The sequence below is a fragment of the Bradysia coprophila genome, unplaced genomic scaffold (genome assembly GCF_014529535.1).
Source record: "Bradysia coprophila strain Holo2 unplaced genomic scaffold, BU_Bcop_v1 contig_358, whole genome shotgun sequence".
In the NCBI taxonomy this organism is placed as follows: domain Eukaryota; kingdom Metazoa; phylum Arthropoda; class Insecta; order Diptera; family Sciaridae; genus Bradysia; species Bradysia coprophila.
Window position 1 is genome coordinate 2757493 of NW_023503616.1, and position 17878 is coordinate 2775370.

General features: G+C 35.1%; 3 protein-coding genes across 3 annotated transcripts; 2 read left to right on the forward strand and 1 right to left on the reverse strand.

The window, feature by feature from the left end:
• The first annotated feature begins 775 nt into the window (after positions 1-775).
• Positions 776-2372, forward strand: LOC119081767 (stress-activated map kinase-interacting protein 1). Its single transcript, XM_037190961.1, has one exon. The coding sequence runs from the start codon at positions 881-883 to the stop codon at positions 2309-2311; it is 1431 nt and encodes a 476-aa protein (XP_037046856.1). The 5' UTR covers positions 776-880; the 3' UTR covers positions 2312-2372.
• On the reverse strand, positions 2303-17463 carry LOC119081840. The gene is made up of 5 exons (XM_037191080.1): positions 17398-17463; positions 3174-3468; positions 2866-2896; positions 2733-2804; positions 2303-2657 (listed from the first exon to the last, which is right to left on the reverse strand). Exons 2-5 carry the CDS (start codon positions 3274-3276, stop codon positions 2402-2404), a joined length of 462 nt encoding a protein of 153 aa, XP_037046975.1. The 5' UTR covers positions 3277-3468; positions 17398-17463; the 3' UTR covers positions 2303-2401.
• LOC119081773 (hydroxymethylglutaryl-CoA synthase 1) lies at positions 4839-7100 on the forward strand. Its single transcript, XM_037190974.1, has one exon. The coding sequence runs from the start codon at positions 5493-5495 to the stop codon at positions 6864-6866; it is 1374 nt and encodes a 457-aa protein (XP_037046869.1). The 5' UTR covers positions 4839-5492; the 3' UTR covers positions 6867-7100.
• Positions 17464-17878: the final 415 nt, after the last annotated feature.

Here is a 17878-nt window from a genome sequence, read left to right on the forward strand (position 1 = left end):
TCTCGCCAACACTTCATCATAATAGATTAAGTATAGCTCGTTTAGTATGTGTTTATTACGCAGCACGGGGAGCATATACCAATGCACGAGTGTCAACTTGTACAAATAAAAATCAGGACCCATCTTTGACCAGTGGCATGGCGACTCGCTTGAAAACATTATTGATGGCCCGCCTAGACTTCATCAGAATTCACGTCGGAATTGTAATGGTAAAATTTATTTGTGCTTTCGGAAAATAGGTTATACCTTTTACAGATTACATCAAAATGCATAGAAAATTATTGGAAAATCCATAACTTTGTAGTTCCTTTATGCATTGAAAGTATACTCTATAGTAGGTATGGTCAAATAGAGAAAAATTCAGAACTCGACCAGATCTACATTTTTCTCCATTTGGCCAAAAATGAACCATCATGGCTTCATGTTAAAAAATCGATTTGAAGAATGTCTTGGGCAGAAATATGTCACTAAGTTTTATGATTCTTTATGGAGCGGAGGAAATAGCGATTTCATATAAAAAAAACTCACCTCTCAATGAAAATCATTGAAAGGTGAGTTTGTTTATATGAAATTGATTTTTCCTCCGGTTTGTATGGATAGACCTTACCTTGTTTGTACATTCATTGCCTTTATGTGGATCACATCTACATCTTTTATCTAAAAAATGTAAAATTCTTTTAAAGATTTCATGCTGCAAAAATTGCAGCTTTTTTGCTTTATTCAGTTGTCTGTCAACACTTTAGAAAATTAGTTTTCTGTCACCAATACACAAGCCATCATTCGCCGAAGCTCTGTTTTGACAGCGAATTGATGTAAAAAGAGAGGATGTACATACAAGTGTGAAAATATTGTCAATATTGGAAAATTAAAATAATTCATAATGGCTACGTACAATAACAAACATTGGTTGCTTTCCCATATCCGCAATTCGTTCATTTCTACGGATGACACTGGAATGTGTGAAACGGTAATGCTCTCGGAAGACATACCCCGTATGCTAGCCATGAAAAGCAAAATGCACTCACCAATACCAAAGCCTAACGACGAGTTTTGTTGCTATCCCGGGCTAGATCAGAGTGAAGAAGACGAAGAGGAGGATCTGTGGCCATCGATGGAAATTCATACGGATTCGGGCATTTCATATTTTCATCGATCGAATACCGTGCAAAAATTGGAAAAGTTAAATTTAGCCAGAAAGAAACAGTCAAAGATCAAAACCGTTCGGTGTGATATAGTTCCTCCAGCTGGAGTCAACAACAAAGAAATGTTTGTGAAAAAAGATGTCAAAGGAAAGGTCTACGTACCAAATACGAAGTTGGGCGAACAGTTGGCCAAGTGTCAAGTGCAAGCAATTAACAAATTTCTGATCTATGCCCAATTCGATGGATCCTATCAAACGAGTATAGCAACAAAAAAAATGAAGATTTTTCTAACAATGTTGCCGGAGGACAGTCGGAATTATCCACTGGAAGTGTGTGTCATCGCAACAGCCAAAATTCACGAATTCATTGGTCTGATCTGTTACATGTGCAGCATTGCTTACCCGGATATTGTTTTGTTGACAGTGAAAAACTACGGCCTCTACATAGCAGAAGCTGACGGTGAAATCGACACCGATTTCCCGCCTCTAGATGCCCGTGAACCATGTTCAAAGTTTTGTTTCAGTCATTTGGCGTTGATCGAACGACGAAACTCGGATTTAAAAACAGATGCACGGGCAATGTCTTTGACGTCCGAAATGGAGGCAGAATATAATCTGGATAATTTATTGGACGACACGAACAGAATTAGCACTCAACAATCAGAAGATTTGGCCCGAATGGTCAGTCAACAGAAATTGATGGAAGCGCCACTCTACCGTTCGTACCGACTGAAAATCCTCACTAAGGGATTATTCAAAGCAGACATTCAACTGGGAATTTCCGGCGAGAAATTGGAAATCGATCCGGTACAGACGCAGAATTCGAAATTTTGGTCTCGCCAAAAAGCAATCAGTCACAACATGGACTCGATAGTTTGGTGCGAAATAATAGACGATTCGTCTGTGCATCGTGTGTGCTTCCGAATTGTGTACAGTCATTCACCAACCAATTCCGACGGCGGACAACCATCGAGCCCCGTTCAGCACTCGAACAGTAGTAACACATTTCGTCATTACGATTTTTTAACCGATGCTCTTATGGCTAAGGAAATTATCGAGAAAATCAATCACATTCTGGATGTTCGCTCAACTCAAAGTAGACGAGAATACGTGTCGACCCATGCGCGAACCGAACGAAAATCAAGGAAGAAAACATTTTTGTTTAAGTGAAATTTTGTATAAAAAAATCTTCTTTTTTAATTATATGCCTTAAAATAGTTACATAACAGTCTCCGACATGTTTCAATTATACTGTATCCGCTACAGGTAAATTTTTTCCTCGACCTGATCAACGAATAACTTGGCTGTTATATCGTTAACTCTCTGCTTTAACCGGTCCTCCGCATATTTTACCTTTCGAACGGCATAACCTTCCATTCTTGTGTAGAACTCCAACTTTTCCGCTAATGCATTGGTGTCCGCGGCAAATTTGACCAGATCGTGGCGATCGTTACAGAAATTTCTCAACTCTGTGTTCAAATGATTGAAATTACATTTCAATGGTGGTTCCACTTTTCTGTTACCAAGAAAAATTGAAACAAATTTATTGAACAGATTCCAGATATATAGACGAGTATCAAATATGCTTTACCTGTTGTTTGCTAGTATAGTTTCCTGCAGTCGAATCCATTGTAACTTTTCATTTTGTAATTGTGCTACATACCTAAAGTTAAATGCTGTTAGAGTTTCAATATCTACAGTCGGTATTTAGTATATAAACTTACTGTAGTTTTGTATCCTCAGATACAATTTCACCTGCAATAAAACAAATGACATGAGCAAACGAAATTTCTATGAATTATTCTTTAAATTTTTGAACTTGAAGCAGATTCTCTAAACTCACTGCAGATGCTTTTCACAACATGTACAACAGAAAATGATACTAATGTCCGTATACAAAATTTACACGCCAATTAATCACAGTTCCCGGCATGAACATTATTCTAATTCATGTAAACAAATCATTACCCGTCCCAATGTGAATGCTCGATTTTAAAATTGGAAAACACAAAAAAAATAATTTTTCACTCACTTTTCAGTAAAGGCGATCCGTACAAACTTGAACGCCGTCGAAGACGTCGCTTTACAGAAGGTGAATCAAATATTTCCTGAATTTCAGCGTCATTCTTTTCCATATTTTCGTTATTTGTTTTTATTTTATGGATCGTTTCCAACGGCTAGAATTTTTGATCTGTTTTTTTTTTTTAACATTTAATTTGACATATCAGTGCTTTCGTTAATATGCTTCAGACAGTGTTGTCGTTATATATGTTTAAGCAAGTGCTGTCGTATTATCTTCTTCATGACTGATGTAGATGTAGTCTATTCTGTAAAATTAAAAATTTTGGTTGTCAAAGCAATTTATGGATAGTATGGAACACGACTTCATACGAAAATGAAATTGTGTATATTATATTGAACACACGAGGGTTTTTCGACTTCGGTCGTAAAGCTTACATTATTAAATGACGTTAAATTCAATCTACATTCTTTAAGTATTTTTCGGATAATATAAGTTCACTGCAAAATATTCCACTTAAATATTCCAACAAAAATATAGTTTAACAATGATTCAGCCTAAATAGCCTCAATACAACGTACGCACACACTCCTCGGGGAGTGTGCGTGTACGTTGTATTGAGGCTATTTAATTCAGCCTTCAATTGAACAATAATTCGTATACTGTCCAAGAAAGTTCCACTCTGCGTCACGTTGATAGTAATAAAAAAATTAGTTTTAATCAATAAATATACAAACCAGGTATGACCGACTCTTCAAGATCGGTCGATTTACCTTGAACGCACGCATTATTTTGGTCAAAATAATATGAAATGAGTGATATTAGACCTAGCCTGGGAAGTTGTCGCCTCATAAAGTTTATAGTTTACTTTCATTACTTATGTCAAAATAATATGAAAGTGAGTACGTAACACAAGATAGTTTATATTTATTGCAGATTACATTTATATGTAATTCCTCTCATTTTGATGTGTGACCCCGACGACGTAGAATTTTGTAAACACACTCATTTTTATATTATTGGTATGTACATATTCAGCTATGAAAATGAGACGATGTCACCACTTGCAAAATGGAATTTTTTTTTTTGACAGATGGCTTATGATACTAGCACCTTCATGATCTTGGTCAGAACTTGGTCTTCAGTTGCACCAAGGTAAATATATGGGCGGAGGTAATGCCATTCAGGTCTATCACAAAACAGTTGGCCCAGGTTTCTAAGCAAATTTGTGATTTTAAACTGATTCGGTCATATATATATGGCATTACCTCCGCCCATATATTTACCTCGAGTTGCACTAGTCACTGACTTTATAGATCACTAAAATGACCGCTGGCGTGACGATCGACGGTTCGGTTTTGTGTGCAAACTAATGACAACCAACTTTGCTTCTAAGGGAATTCCCCGTATTTAGTTCATTTGCATTCATTTCAAAGAATTGGACGCACTAACTTATTCATTACTATGTGAAATTGTGAAGTTGGTTTCGATTAGTTTGCACACTTTTCCCCACCATTTCTAACGTTTCCGTCATCAGTTTCACCAAACGAAGAGATCTATTCCATTCACAGTGTTCCATCCTATTGACAAAATTTCATCGTTTAATGATTTTCGTAACGAATATTTTTACAGTGTCTCGCTCATATGATCTGAAGGTTATGATGACGTTTGAACTTATTTTTTTTGTAAGTGAGAGGCATTTGAGTGGAGGAATGAATGAAAAATACTTTGCATATTTTTTATTATATTCACGTTGATTCAACCGATCCAGCCATCGGCACACACATTTTTCGTTCAATCATTGATCAGCATTTCAAGGTGCAAGTTGTATACCTTCTTCATTGGTGCCTGCCTCACATACATGCTCGGTTGCATTTTAACCTAAATTCATTGTTTTGAGTTTTGTTCGATAATTCCGTTTTAATTAAATTAACAAATTCAAGTGAACATTGCTGTGTTATACAATATCCTACTGACCATCAAATTTAATTCATAACATTGAATATCGGTTACAACAGACTGTGGTGTCGTCGTTAAAAAAAAAAGAAAGTTCGGAGTTCCATAGGTGAAAGTTTTTTTTAGCGGAATTCCTCAGTTGTTGTTCGATACTTGGTCCATTGGAACATTATAATTGAAAATTAAGAGACGATTCAGTATAATTCAATTTGTCAACAAAGACTGTTATTTTGATCATTGGTGTGTCGTTCGATTGACAAATTCATGTTGAAAGTTGAAATTTTGTTATGAAATCGTGAGGTTCAAAGTGTGAAAATATTTTTTTCTTAAAATTTTCGTTTTCTGAATCAATCAACGTTTAAAAGATATATAACAATGCAGTCTTCGTGGCCGGATAATGTTGGAATTTTGGCGATTGAATTAATTTTTCCGTCTCAGTATGTCGATCAAACTGAACTGGAAAAATTTGATGGCGCTTCGGCGGGCAAATACACCATCGGTCTAGGTCAAAGCCGAATGGGCTTTTGCACAGATCGCGAGGACATTAATTCGTTGGCGTTGACGGTGGTTAACAAGCTGCTGGACCGGAATAAAGTGCCACATTCACGAATAGGACGTCTTGAAGTCGGAACCGAAACCATAATCGACAAATCGAAAAGTGTGAAGTCCGTGCTGATGCAATTGTTTGAGTCTCATGGTGTTACTGATTTGGAAGGCATTGATACCACTAATGCTTGTTACGGTGGAACAGCAGCTGTCTTTAATGCAATCAACTGGGTCGAATCATCAAGTTGGGATGGACGACTGGCTATCGCAGTTTGCGGAGACATAGCAGTTTATGCGAAAGGTTCAGCTAGACCAACTGGTGGAGCCGGGGCGGTCGCAATCCTTATTGGACCGGACGCACCTATTGTTTTCGACCGTGGACTTCGTGCAACTCACATGAAGCACGCATACGATTTCTATAAGCCGGATCTGACTTCGGAATATCCTACTGTAGATGGACCTTTATCCATCCAATGTTACCTAAGTGCTCTTGATAATTGTTATCAACTTTACTGCAAAAAGTACTCGAAGCTGAATCCTTGCGCGGAAAAAGTTGGCCTAGAACAATTCGATGCTGTTCTCTTCCACAGTCCTTTCTGCAAGTTAGTACAAAAATCATTGGCCCGCATTGGTGTCAACGACTACTTCATGGCGAACCAAATCAAGCGTCAAGAACAATTTCCTGGATTCGAGAAATTCAACAACATTCAATTGGAAGACACCTATTTCGATCGGGACGTCGAGAAAGCCTTCATGACGCAATACAATTCCGTTTTTGAGCAAAAAACGAAACCGTCTCTACTGCTAGCGAACCAGGTCGGCAACATGTACACTCCATCGGTCTACTCGGGCCTGGTATCTTGGCTGATCAATAACGACATTTCCAACTTAGTTGGGAAATCCGTTGCGCTATTCTCGTACGGGTCGGGCTTTGCATCGTCAATGTATTCCATTAGTACAACAAATGACGTGGAAAAACTGAAAACAATCACTTCGAGTTTGAATCACATATTGCCTATGCTGGAACAACGAATCAAAGTAGCGCCAGAGGAGTTTACGAAAATTTTGGAGATTCGAGAACAAAACAATCACAAAGCACCGTACGAACCAGTCGGAAGTGTCGACAATCTTTTCCCGGGAACATTTTACCTTAAAAGTATCGACGATAAACATAGAAGAAATTACGATTGTGTGCCTCTGTAATTCATTTATTTTTTATGAAGACTATGTATGTTCTCAAGAGCAGTTCTTCGCAAAAAAAAGGTTTTCTACGTAATTATTAACATTATCAATATTTAAAGAAGAAGAAGAAGGAAATCGTTTATGCCATTCGTGCAATCTAATCTATTATTTTAGTTGTCTATCAGAAATTAATTTCATAAAATCTTTTCATTTTACTGTTTTATAAATAAACAATTGGAAGAGAAGAGAAAAAAATACACTGTTTCATTGCACGGAATTTTACGTACCATTTGCTGCATTTTTATCTTCGGATTAGAAATAATGGACGAGTTTCTGTTACCTGAATAATCCCACGTTCCATCATTAAAATGCAAAGTATTTGCAGAGGTAGGTGACTCGTCTGCATAAAATGGGCAATAAGGATTTGTGATTTTTTACGATAATGTCTACGGCACTTTTAAAATGGGAATTCCGACCTGGTGAACAAAATTGGAAATTACTGTTTTACACTAAAATTTATCTCTATTTGACATTCACTATTTTGTCTCGTTTAGTTACAGTCGGCAACTTTGAAATAGGTGAGGTACGTATTTCGTTTCAACTGTTTTTCTGCTGTATCACTCATACAAACAAATATGGTTTTACGCCTTTTAACGGTTTAAATGGTAACGCGTATGCGTGTACATTGTTCAACCGTGTAAACAAGTATTAGCACATTTGTTTGTATGGGTGCCAGCTGAAACAAAATGCATAACTCATTTAGGCATGTTCGATAATTCATTCGATTGATAAAATATCGATTATTTCCCTGGAATCGATTATCGATATTTTCAGAAAATCAATATCAATCGAGTGTTTTATCGATAGTCGATAAATATCGACTGAAAATCGATAAATATCGACTGATAATCGGCAAATATAGACTGATAATTCGATTTTCAGTGGATATTTGTTGATTATCAGTCGATATTTATCGATTATCGATAAAACATTCGATTGATATAGTATCGATTATTTGGAAATTTTATCATCGATTGATGATATTTTTCAGTGAACATGCCTAAACTCATTTGAAAGTCACCGACTGTAACAAATATAAATTTCCTAGCAATTATTTTTTAGAAGTCGTAAAAATCGCATGAAAAGTTAAAACATCTGCAATCCGATGTTTCCCTAAAAATCACCTTAGAAGTGTCATATCTAAACACGTCTCTATATCACGAAAAAAATTATGGGAGAAATCGTTAAGAAAACCCTTGAAAAATCATGACGAAACGATCAATTACGTGAGGAAGCCTTAAATAAGATTAGATTTAGGTTGCTTGTATTGATTGAGGTGGGACAGTCCACAATGTAAAAACAACCAGAAACGCTTAAAATATTAAAAGGTTTCATTGTTACTGTTGTTTAGGAACTGGATCCAACATTCAACCATTGAACAGTTTAAGCCCTGACAGATTAGCAGGAAATATCTTTCGACAATTGTTTGGCAAATTAATCTCCAACAGACGGCAAACAAATCACCAAAATATAGGTTGATTTAGGTTTATCAAAGCACCTAGCAGGGTAATAGAAAAAAATAAAGTAGTACTTTAATCGAAGTATGCGAATATTTCCATACCTTTTTTTTCATAATGTCATTGCAAAATTACCATTAAGGCTGATAATGGTATTATTGGTATGAAAAAACTACTCTATTTGACGTGTAAAATCCTCTATTACCCTGCTAGGTGCTTTGGTTTTATCAACAAACCGATGCTAAATCTTTTACTTCATCAGCTTATACATACGTAAGAACATATCGACCAAAACCACTTACAGTGGAGGTGTGACGCAAGTCCTGTTATTCACTTACAAAAGAACTGATATCGGTGTAGGTGACGCTTACAGGTTCGACACGCAAAAAGGTATGCGTCACAAATGGCAGCTGATGAGGAAAGTACGCGAAAGTTTTATCAACAAAAATTTACCAGAAAAATTTTAGGTAGAAAATTATAATAAAAAAGTTTGCGTCAAAAAGTGGCAGATGATTCGGCTTTCTTCTGTTTGAATTCCATTTTTTAAAGGAATATATTTCACAATTTTTAAAATTTTCATTCCTCAACATCTGCCACTTGTGACGCAAACTTTTTTATTATAATTTTCTTCCTAAAATTTTTCTGGTAAATTTTTGTTGATAAAACTTTCGCGTACTTTCCTCATCAGCTGCCATTTGTGACGCATACCTTTTTGCGTGTCGAACCTGTAAGCGTCACCTACACCGATATCAGTTCTTTTGTAAGTGGATAACAGGACTTGCGTCACACCTCCACTGTAAGTGGTTTTGGGCGATATCAGCTCTTTTGTAAGTTGTGCTTTTTTAGAATTTGGTCGCAGATAATAGACAATCATATTGTGCAGTTTGAACGAAAATATCATAGATCCCAAATACGCGACTTTTTAGGAAAACCATGAAACACGTATCGACTAGAATCTAAAACTCTATAACTTTGTCTTTTACACGAGGTTTCTATCTGCCGTATTTTCCGAGTTATGGATGACATAGCTCGCACTTAAAACGCTCATAGATCCCAAATACGCGACTTTTTAGGAAAACCATGAAACACGTATCGACTAGAATCTAAAACTCTATAACTTTGTCTTTTACACGAGGTTTCTATCTGCCGTATTTTCCGAGTTATGGATGACATAGCTCGCACTTAAAACGCTCATAGATCCCAAATACGCGACTTTTTAGGAAAACCATGAAACACGTATCGACTAGAATCTAAAACTCTATAACTTTGTCTTTTACACGAGGTTTCTATCTGCCGTATTTTCCGAGTTATGGCTGACATAGCTCGCACTTATAACGCTCATAGCTCCCAAATAGACGACTTTTTAGGAAAACCATGAAACACGTATCGACTAGAATCTAAAACTCTATAACTTTGTCTTTTACACGAGGTTTCTATCTGCCGTATTTTCCGAGTTATGGATGACATAGCTCGCACTTAAAACGCTCATAGATCCCAAATACGCGACTTTTTAGGAAAACCATGAAACACGTATCGACTAGAATCTAAAACTCTATAACTTTGTCTTTTACACGAGGTTTCTATCTGCCGTATTTTCCGAGTTATGGATGACATAGCTCGCACTTAAAACGCTCATAGATCCCAAATACGCGACTTTTTAGGAAAACCATGAAACACGTATCGACTAGAATCTAAAACTCTATAACTTTGTCTTTTACACGAGGTTTCTATCTGCCGTATTTTCCGAGTTATGGCTGACATAGCTCGCACTTATAACGCTCATAGCTCCCAAATAGACGACTTTTTAGGAAAACCATGAAACACGTATCGACTAGAATCTAAAACTCTATAACTTTGTCTTTTACACGAGGTTTCTATCTGCCGTATTTTCCGAGTTATGGATGACATAGCTCGCACTTAAAACGCTCATAGATCCCAAATACGCGACTTTTTAGGAAAACCATGAAACACGTATCGACTAGAATCTAAAACTCTATAACTTTGTCTTTTACACGAGGTTTCTATCTGCCGTATTTTCCGAGTTATGGATGACATAGCTCGCACTTAAAACGCTCATAGATCCCAAATACGCGACTTTTTAGGAAAACCATGAAACACGTATCGACTAGAATCTAAAACTCTATAACTTTGTCTTTTACACGAGGTTTCTATCTGCCGTATTTTCCGAGTTATGGATGACATAGCTCGCACTTAAAACGCTCATAGATCCCAAATACGCGACTTTTTAGGAAAACCATGAAACACGTATCGACTAGAATCTAAAACTCTATAACTTTGTCTTTTACACGAGGTTTCTATCTGCCGTATTTTCCGAGTTATGGATGACATAGCTCGCACTTAAAACGCTCATAGATCCCAAATACGCGACTTTTTAGGAAAACCATGAAACACGTATCGACTAGAATCTAAAACTCTATAACTTTGTCTTTTACACGAGGTTTCTATCTGCCGTATTTTCCGAGTTATGGATGACATAGCTCGCACTTAAAACGCTCATAGATCCCAAATACGCGACTTTTTAGGAAAACCATGAAACACGTATCGACTAGAATCTAAAACTCTATAACTTTGTCTTTTACACGAGGTTTCTATCTGCCGTATTTTCCGAGTTATGGCTGACATAGCTCGCACTTATAACGCTCATAGCTCCCAAATAGACGACTTTTTAGGAAAACCATGAAACACGTATCGACTAGAATCTAAAACTCTATAACTTTGTCTTTTACACGAGGTTTCTATCTGCCGTATTTTCCGAGTTATGGATGACATAGCTCGCACTTAAAACGCTCATAGATCCCAAATACGCGACTTTTTAGGAAAACCATGAAACACGTATCGACTAGAATCTAAAACTCTATAACTTTGTCTTTTACACGAGGTTTCTATCTGCCGTATTTTCCGAGTTATGGATGACATAGCTCGCACTTAAAACGCTCATAGATCCCAAATACGCGACTTTTTAGGAAAACCATGAAACACGTATCGACTAGAATCTAAAACTCTATAACTTTGTCTTTTACACGAGGTTTCTATCTGCCGTATTTTCCGAGTTATGGATGACATAGCTCGCACTTAAAACGCTCATAGATCCCAAATACGCGACTTTTTAGAAAAACCATGAAACACGTATCGACTAGAATCTAAAACTCTATAACTTTGTCTTTTACACGAGGTTTCTATCTGCCGTATTTTCCGAGTTATGGATGACATAGCTCGCACTTAAAACGCTCATAGATCCCAAATACGCGACTTTTTAGGAAAACCATGAAACACGTATCGACTAGAATCTAAAACTCTATAACTTTGTCTTTTACACGAGGTTTCTATCTGCAGTATTTTCCGAGTTATGGCTGACATAGCTCACACTTAAAACGCTCATAGCTTCCAAATAGACGACTTTTTTGGAAAACCATGAAACACGTGTCGACTGAAATCTGAAACTCTATAAATTTGTCTTTAAAACGAACTTTCTATCTGCCATATTTTCTGAGTTATAGGCCCCATAGCTCAATACCTTAAAACGCTCATAGCTCCGAAATTATAAGCTTTTATAAAAATTCCTTCTTAGTTTCTTAGAATTACGTCCTTAACATACCCTGAAAATTTCAGCCAAATCCACCGGTAAATTAAAAAGTTTCGCCGTAACAAAGTAACAAAGTAACAAAGTAAAAAAGTAACAAAGGTTGGTAAAATTCATCAATTTCAAAATGCATGAAAATCCATTTCTTCATACAAATTTCTACAAATTTCCAAGTTTTGAAATTTAATATCTTGGCCAAATCTTAACCTTATGAGGCGTGTGATAGCTCGTTGAACTCGTATGGACGCACAGATTATGAATAAAATACTTTGGGGGTAGTAGGAGCAAAGGGGGAAAAGTCAAAAAGTTCGTGTATATATGTTCCTCAGTCCTGCGGAAAATTTTTTTTTTCAAATTTTTCAGTGTGAACGGACTTGCGTCACGGCCCTTCACTAACGTAGGGCCATGATTAGGAACTTTTCATCGTTTCATCCTCATCGCATTGTTACAGATAAGACGTCCGTAATAAATGCTTTAGTCAAAACACCTAGCAGTGTAATAGAGGTTTTACCACGTCAATTAGAGTAGTTTTTTTGTTATAAATAATACCATTAGCAGCCTTAATGGTAATTTTGAAATGACGTTATGAAAAAAAGGTATGGAAATATTCGCATACTCCGATTAAAGTACTACTTTATTTTTTTCTATTACCCTGCTAGGTGCATTTACTACTTTAATTTGCTGTCGTATATTCTTCGCTTCCGGTTTTAATATAATTAATAATTTCCAGTCAATAAATTTGGTACACTAAATGGTGTGAGGTGTGAATTTTAGAAAGCTTCGATAAACCTTATTCATTATACACAAAGGTAACGTTGATAAAGAAACGAGTTAAATTTTTAAAAACAAAATTTTTGGACTCTCCATAGCATTTTATTAAAACATAATCAAAATTGAATAAAGATCGCCGCATTTTCCCTTAATACATTTCGTTTATAAAAACTTGTAGAACCGTAATCATAATCAATAATCGTTGAAAAGTCAAATGACCTGTTAGTTTTGATATGACTATAGTCAATATTGATTAAAAGTTTCACATTTTTCACATTGTTTACACAAGCTGTTGTCGCAATCCGCATTTGCATATTGTAGTTGAAATTATTCAAAAACAAAAGAAACGATCACAACAACTTTAAAAATAGCTTCAGAACAGTATCGATTCAATTTTTAGAATTTTCAATAATATAATTGTTACCATATAGTGATCAGGTGAATCAAGAATCGGGATATAATAAATGTTATCGATAACCTTGACAGAGATGAGCTCTGCCTTGCGTTCTCGTACCTTCTGATAACAAAACGTATAGTTCGAGAAGTAAGAGATTTTCCATCAAACTGTAGGATATACCTTCAACAAATGAAGTAACAGATTTAATTGTAATGTGGCGATACGCTTTTCGTTAAACAAATCGTCAATACATGATAAATTGATTATTAACATGCAAACATTTCAGGGTCATTTTCTTACATCAAACACAAAAATGCATACAAATTGGATTCTGTAGGGAATAGTAATTAAACCACCTTAGTTAATGGACCATTAAACTAAACTTGTCATTCTTTAATTACGGAAAAAGGTAATTACATAAACTTATTCAGATTCCTTTATAATCAATTATTTCATTGCTCTTGCTCTTAAAATCCGTAATTTAAATTGCATTTTTGTTATTATCACCGATCTTAGATAGTCTATCTAGGGTTATCTTATATAGAGGGATTCTTTTGAAAATCCACCTATCAAAATCGGACCCATTTCGTCTGGGATTGATATATACATGGTTTGAAAGCCAGTAGACCTTAAAAATGGCCTCACACAGTCCCGAGCCACACCTGGTTGCTGGTGGAAGATCTCCGAAGTTGGAAAAATAGTGTTTTTTATCCGAATTTTTTGGCCGTTATAAATTATCGTTCCGGGTGAGATTGGGCTCATTGGAAAGCTGAGCTTAAGTACTTTCGGGTCATGCCTAGTTTGATTAGATTCATTGATATATGTTTGCAAAAATTTGCAAGAAAAATTTTCAAAATCTGTGTGAACTTTAGACAGGTCTGGGCTGGTACTGATGACTTTGATACTATGGTACTATGATAAACTTTGAGACAACTTAAGTTACTACTTTGTATTTGTACAACTAAATTTGAAAACAGTAATTAAAAAATTACGTTTCACTTAATAGTTATGGTGATTTCTGCTACTGATTTACATGTAAATTATTAATAGCAAAAAGAATTAATACTCTCATGGAATAATAACTGTTCTTAAAAATGTGCGCCTTTGAATGAAGTTAGAAATGAATATTGCGATCGTGTACTAAAATATCGACGATTCGCCAAACGTCATACAGGAAAAAGTATGAAAAATAAGGGTGATGATCGATGTCACTTAGCATAACCTTTACAAACATTTTCTGCTTACCTTAAAATAATTCAAGACAGCACTGCTGGCATTGACTCCAGATTATAAAATAAGTGTATGAAATGGAACGGTGTGATCATCGGATGATAGGCTGCATTCGACTCACAGCTGATTAGTATTGTCCTCAACAACAACAACAACTAAACTGCCAACAACCATCAAACGTTCTGAGGCCGAAACAAGACAATCTGCTTGATGTCTCGCTAATCCGATAGTACTTAGCTAGACACATTCGTACATGAGAGATTTTTGTATAAAAACCTTGATAGAATATGTGATAAAGGAAATCAACTAACACCTACCACAATTGATCGATAACCCAGTTCTATTTGTAATTAACATTTTACTGTAATTGCTGCTGGTTAGAAAAAAAATAAGTTCTTTGGAATATGTTATAACATAAATATCTAATCTTTCATAATTTTGAGGCATCCAACCGTAATTGGACGAATAATAATCAATGAATGAAATGATTTTGAGACTGTGTCGGCATTGAGGAAAAAATTATATGGTAAAATGATCAGTTAAAGGGGTACGAAGCAATAATAGAAATATTGTTTGAATTTTATACCAATCATAATTCTTCTTAGGTTCAAACAGGAAAAACTCATCGACCAACAGTCTGAGTCCATATTTATATATTATCTTGGGAAAATCATTTTCTTTCATATTTAAATGGACGTAATGTATTATTTACCAAAAATAATACGTTTAACAATGATAATAGGTCAATAGGTTTTTTTCTGATCGTTGTTGATGACAGTGATGTTAATGACGATCTCAGGTCATCTGCACAATTAAAAATAAAATTTCTTTCGTATAATAGAGACAGATCTCAATCTCTAATATTTTTTATAGAAAAACTTTCGTGTAAAGTTTATATTAAGTGTGAATGAAATGAAATATCCAATTTTGTTACAAAGACGTGTGTTTAAACAACTAAAATTATTGATTGTTTAGATAACAAGTCCAATGTTTGGTGTAAGCATATTCAATGTTTATTTATATAGACGAGTATTTCCACTAAAATTTACGATGTTTCGCACATTTTTGTGATTATGGCAATTAAATTTAGAGCTCAATTTGTTAAGCGCTGACAAATCGTGTACGAAGATGTTCGTTCATCATATTATAGCAATTAGAAAATCATCATTTTAGAAATGGCAATAATCACAAAACTGAACGATGGCCTAATAAGATCTTATAAATAAATAAATGTTAAAACAATTGAAGTAAAAGATTTTGTATTAAACACTAAGCGATACTTAGAGTAAGATCGAAGTAAAAAATTTTACGTGTTACGGCATGTTTCATTTTCATTTACATTGCCTAATCACGTAAAGCATTGTACTTACGAGGTTCCAAGTTGTTATTTGACAAGTGGGGAATACAGCCCTCCCCTTCGGGTCGGGCTGTAACACCCCACTTATCAAATAAACAACTTGGAACCTCGGAAGTAATATACTATAAATTTTATACCACGATACGCTTGCCAAGGGTAAGTGAACTTTATGTTAACAATGTGAATGATAATTTATTACCATAATATGTACAACCTGCCTTAATGATCACTATTGCGTAATTTCATTTACTGGTAAATTTCGAGGATAATTTTCGTTGTATAGTAAGTTATCGAAAAGTTTTTTTTAGCATTGTGTGTATCACATTCAGACCGTCCAGAAAGCGCAAAATTCAACTTGTAAAACATTTTAAATTGTCTTGTTGATAGTAGAATAAATGAATGATTACCATGTTTTTGGACTTAAAGTGTTTATTGTACAATTTTCTGGCCTTGAACTGTGTGTGAACTGTGTTGGATTCTTTTATTAGCAATGAAAATTGTCTCAACGACCTCTTGCATACAATTTTACCCACTTAATAATGAGATTTATTTCGTCATATAACTTCTGTATGACGCTAAATCAAATAATGCTCAACAGAACAGTGAACTAAAACAGTGAACCTTAATTTTACGAGCGATTTTTTTTTCGAATAGTCGAATAGGAAAATGATTCAAATACGTATAGGTTATAGCCTACAAGTTGAAACAACATTATGTTGTTGATAGCTCCTGGACGTAACTCGCAACTATGGCTCAAAATCTTCGAAATTTCTTTTTATGTTTGTATGAATACGTTTTCGACATCGACAATTAAAATGAGAGTTTAGCTAAATCCTAACAAAAACGACAGCAGAATGGAGTGGGATAATTTGGCACACGGTGCTAAAACAACGCATTTTCAACTATGTAAAAGGTGAACTCGCACACGTTTTTTCAATACCAAAATTTTGTAAAAGGAGTCATTAAGTCGATGACATGGCTAATATGCATTTGCAGCAATAAACTTGCGTATGCGAGTTCACCTTTTAAGTAGTTTAAAAGTGCATTTTTTTGACACCGTGTGCCAGATTCCTCGATACCAGCAGAATAAATAATTCTTACGAGTTCATTTTCCTTAAAAATTCAAAATCGATTGGAAGATACCAGACTCAATGAACAAAGCTTAAATCGTGTACCCAGTTATTGATTTTCTCCTTATCAGTTACATGCAATCACTCTAATCATTTATAATTATTATTTCCACAATAGTATCGTGACCTTAATGTTGAATTTCAGAATAATGCAGTATTATCAAAATAAAAACACTTTTATAGTGATCACGATCTATATGTCGATACGGGGAAACTACTTTTGTGTTTGTTAAAATCTCATAAAAATACTTCGATCAAATCAAGTAAAAGATTTGATTTTTGTTTTAATGATATGCAGTGTTTTTTTGAGAATTGAATTTAAAGGAATCCAATTCAACTTACGGACGGTTTCGTGAATGGAATTTTCTAATTTATCAGTGCGAGCGTTGTAACTAAGCGTTGTGTTTGATCTATTTTAGTAAATGAATTAGTCAGGAAACAGAAGTTTTTTATAATTTATTTTGATAAATAAACCTATTTTAGGAACGACTTATGGAAAAAACGCAATTTTTTATTTTTTAAATTAAAATGAAAATCCACAAAACTCACATAAAATTTAACGTAGCTGCAACACAAAGGAACTCTACCAGGCAAAAGTTGACCGATGTTTAAGTGCCCATTCCACTTAAAAAAAGTACGCCGTGAGAGAGCCGTTAGAGCGCCGTGAGAGAGCCAACTGTCAAATAAACAAAGAAAAATTGAAAAAATTCAATTTTGTCTCTCACACGGAGTACTTTTTTTGGTAAGAGGAAACTAAGCATTAAACGTCGGATTTGTTCCTTACATCCGCCGCTTATACAATGACAACAAATGAATAAGCGTGATATGGATTTTTATTGTGCGCAAAATTTTTTGAAAACGCAAATAATTTTTGTGGAAACTTTTTTATTTTCATTTTTTTTAGGTAGTTCAGGCTTTAGGTGATTAGGGCGATATATATTTGATCTTTCTTTGACGTTTTACTTATTTTGTGTGAAGTGCCTTGTACATTTAGTTTCAAACTTCACACAAAATAAATAAAACGTCCATG

Coding starts and splice junctions, on each gene's coding strand:
- LOC119081840 (XM_037191080.1), bottom strand. CDS start 3,276: ATGGAAAAGAATGACGCTGAAATTCAGGAAATATTTGATTCACCTTCT. Junction 2,897..3,173: donor CGGATCGCCTTTACTGAAAA/GTGAGTGAAAAA, acceptor GTTTTATTGCAG/GTGAAATTGTATCTGAGGAT. Junction 2,805..2,865: donor TCTGAGGATACAAAACTACA/GTAAGTTTATAT, acceptor ATTTAACTTTAG/GTATGTAGCACAATTACAAA.
- LOC119081773 (XM_037190974.1), top strand. CDS start 5,493: ATGCAGTCTTCGTGGCCGGATAATGTTGGAATTTTGGCGATTGAATTA.
- LOC119081767 (XM_037190961.1), top strand. CDS start 881: ATGGCTACGTACAATAACAAACATTGGTTGCTTTCCCATATCCGCAAT.